Genomic DNA, 3180 nt, shown 5'->3' with positions numbered 1-3180 from the left:
GATTGGAACCCACAAGGCAAGAGATCAAGGGGAAGACCTCGTGGAACCTGGAGAAGAATCCCAGAAATCGATGTACAGAAAAGTGGGAAGACATGGAATAACATCAAGAGGCTAGCCCAGGATAGAGAAAAGTGGAGGGTGTTTGTCCGTGGCCTATACCCTGGTGCAGGGTGAGAAAGGCAATGATGAAGACGCGATTTAGGAATTCTTGGCTTTACTGTCTGTTCCGTAGTAATTCTTGTTGCGTCATCCAAGTTGTAACAATATTGAAATCCATTCCGCGCATCTCAAGATGAGCTAATTTGGAAGTAAAGCGAAACAGTTATTTGCTTTTTATAACGATTTAAGGCGGGGAACTCAACGCAACTTATACAGAAAAGAAGCCCATGATACGTGCTTTCGATTGGCGAAAAAAAATGTTCGCGCCAAAATCATGATACGGGGATCTGGCTCTAAAAGGACGATTTCCTACCTTTATGCTTGGACACCTCGGACTTGAACCCTGTGTTCGCTTCTATGACCGGGTTGGGTGGGGTCAGTTTGATCTGGACACTGGCCCCGAAGGTGAAGGTCCTGAGGAAAGTGATGCTACACACAGAGCGTGTCCGCCTCTCTGTGCGCAGGGCGTACGTCTGTGGCTTGGGCGTGCTGTTGGAGAACTTGGCGCTAAACAACACATGGGCCTGAGGTTTGGGTCGGTCTCTGGATTTGTCGTAGGTTGTCTCCCCTGGAATAATAATAATAATAATAATAATAATAATAATAATAATAATAATAATAATAATAATAGGCCTCAACCCAGATTAAAGTACACAGGTTCTGAGCGCTTTACAATATAATAAAATAGAAGCTTAAAACGTTGTATTCTGGCTAAAAAGAAAATCACTCCAAATACTCATCTTATTAATTTAAAAACAGAAACGACGTCAGCTGGCATTTGAATGAATCAAAGGATTTGATCTATCTTAAAGTACTTGGCAATGCGTTCCAGATTCTGAGGCCCTGATATTCAAATGCCCTTTCACCCATGTTTCAAATTTCGTAGATGGTAAAAGAAATTTCTTTTTTGTGAGCTGATGACTTTAAACTGCGAGTTGGAATGTATAATCTCAACAGATCTGATAAATATGATGTCGTATTATCATTCATGCATTTTTGACATAGGGTGGCCAACTTGTACACAATTCTATTCTCAAAAGGAAGCCTATGCAATATCTGCAAAAGAGGTGCAGCAGAAAACACACAGTCAGGAACAAGGGAGGCAGTGAAAATGGTGAAATGGTAGGGGTTTAACGTCTCTATCAACACTATTATGTTATTTAAGAGACAGGACCTCCAAGTTTAACTTTCATCCCCGAAAGGACAGAGCTGAATGGGAATTTCGTGTAGTAAAGTGCCTCTCACAGGGACACAACGTCGGACTGAGCTGAGGTTTAATCCCCGCACCCAAGGGAAGGTGGGGGAGGGGGTGAAAAATGTTGAAATGGTATAGGTTTAACGCCACTACCAACACTATTAGGTTGTTTAAGGGGAGGGGGGAGTTCTCAAATATAATATCATAAATCAAACCTGCTCTATTGTCCTCCTGTGCAAGACAGTCACCTGTACAAAAAGACCACTTGCAATTTCCCCTCTTCCATTTATTTCACAATATAATGACACTATCTCAGAGACTAATATGACCACCTATGTCTCTATGACGGCCTCTTTTCTCTTTGACAATGAGTGGTTGTCTTTGCCAATTTTGACTGTACAATCCAAATTGTCCAAGACAGCCACCCATTGTCGAGAAGAAAAGTGATTATCCTAGACAGGTGGACATCTTTGATGGTGCCATTGAAAGGGGAAAAAAGCCGCTTTCAGAGGGCTTTCAGAAATGTTGACACAGTGTAAAAAAAAGGCCGCATGGGATGGGGGGGGGGGGGAGGTTGTTCAAATGACTGTCTTGGACAGGTGACTATAAGTGTTGTTCAAAACTTTGACTGTACGTCGGTCCTTCAGAAATCTTGACACAAACAGATTTTTGGTCCCAAGTCATTTTGTTAGAAACACAGAGAGAAACATAAGATAGCTTTGTTCAGATTTCCAAATGTCGTGTAGGAGGACAAGGAGCTGCTCTGAGGATACTACTAATACTACTAAATACTAGCCTGATAATTTTCAATTTTTAACTCTACAACAAAAATGGTATTTTCTTTAGGGTTTTTTACGTTAGGTGTCTTACCGTAATGAACGTTCATATGGTCCCAGTTGATTTCTGGAGTCTTCAGATCTGCGTGTTTCTTCTGGTCCGAGTCGAGAAAATCCTCGGCAAAATCCTTGACCAACTGCTCCAGGTCAAGAAGATCAGACGCCATGATGTCAAACTGAAAAAAATGTCATTGTCAATTGGTCGTTTTTTAAGGACAAGCGGGCTAACCCAGATTTCGGGGGTTTCCAGAAATCCAGACCTACACCAAAAGTGGGCATTGCCCTACCTATACTATAGGAGAAGTTTGGTTTCACTGGTTAAAATATGTGTTTGGTTATAAAGAAAACTCTCCTTGTCTTTTAAAGAGACTGAATAAGGGTCCCAAAATTTTAACTTTGATTTTCTCAAAATAGCATTTATTGGGATAGCCCCCTTGTGTTTAAAAGCGACCAATTATTTACCCCTGCTTCGAGAAAAAGAATTTAAACTTATAGGAGGCGGGCTGCTTCGGACTGTCAGGTTCAGGCTGTCCAGTGTCTGTGGTGTAGTCGTTAGATATTTTGCCGGCGCACGCAGGAGACCCGGGTTCGATTCCCGAGTGTGTGTGTGTGTGTGTGTGTGTGTGTGTTTGTGCGGGGGGCGGGGGATTTTTGTCCAGTATCTCAATTTATCTGCTGGGACGCTATATCCCTCTCAGTCCGGATTGTCTCTGATAGACAGTGTTGAAGCCTGCCTTCTAAATGATCTAAATTGTGTCGATGGCAGCGTAAAACACCAACTTATTTAAACAAACCCCAGGCCAAGTAGGATGTAACATCCCAGCTGACAGACAGAGATACTAGATTTAAAAAAGAAGGACCTTCATCATTCGGGAGACACACTGAGGTCTCCTTCTTGCAGCATCGTAGAGTTTGTCAAGTTGCGAAGGCAGGAGACCCGGGAGATGTGTGTGTGTGTGTGTGTGTGTGTGTGTGTGTGTGTGTGTCTCT

General features: G+C 42.6%; 1 protein-coding gene across 2 annotated transcripts in view; it reads right to left on the bottom strand.

Annotated features, from left to right (window-relative positions):
* The window catches only part of LOC101857969, a 31197-nt gene that overhangs the window by 10805 nt on the left and 17212 nt on the right, over nucleotides 1-3180 (bottom strand). For both annotated transcript variants that reach the window (XM_005104848.3, XM_035971453.1), the window contains exons 2-3: nucleotides 2225-2366; nucleotides 473-727 (exon numbers count right to left, since the gene is read on the bottom strand). In XM_005104848.3, coding sequence (XP_005104905.1) covers nucleotides 473-727; nucleotides 2225-2357 — 388 coding nt within the window. In that variant the 5' untranslated portion in view covers nucleotides 2358-2366. The remainder of the gene's footprint in view (nucleotides 1-472; nucleotides 728-2224; nucleotides 2367-3180) is intronic.

The sequence above is a fragment of the Aplysia californica genome, unplaced genomic scaffold, assembly GCF_000002075.1.
Source record: "Aplysia californica isolate F4 #8 unplaced genomic scaffold, AplCal3.0 scaffold00438, whole genome shotgun sequence".
NCBI classification, from domain to species: domain Eukaryota; kingdom Metazoa; phylum Mollusca; class Gastropoda; order Aplysiida; family Aplysiidae; genus Aplysia; species Aplysia californica.
This window is presented reverse-complemented; position numbering and strand designations above follow the sequence as displayed.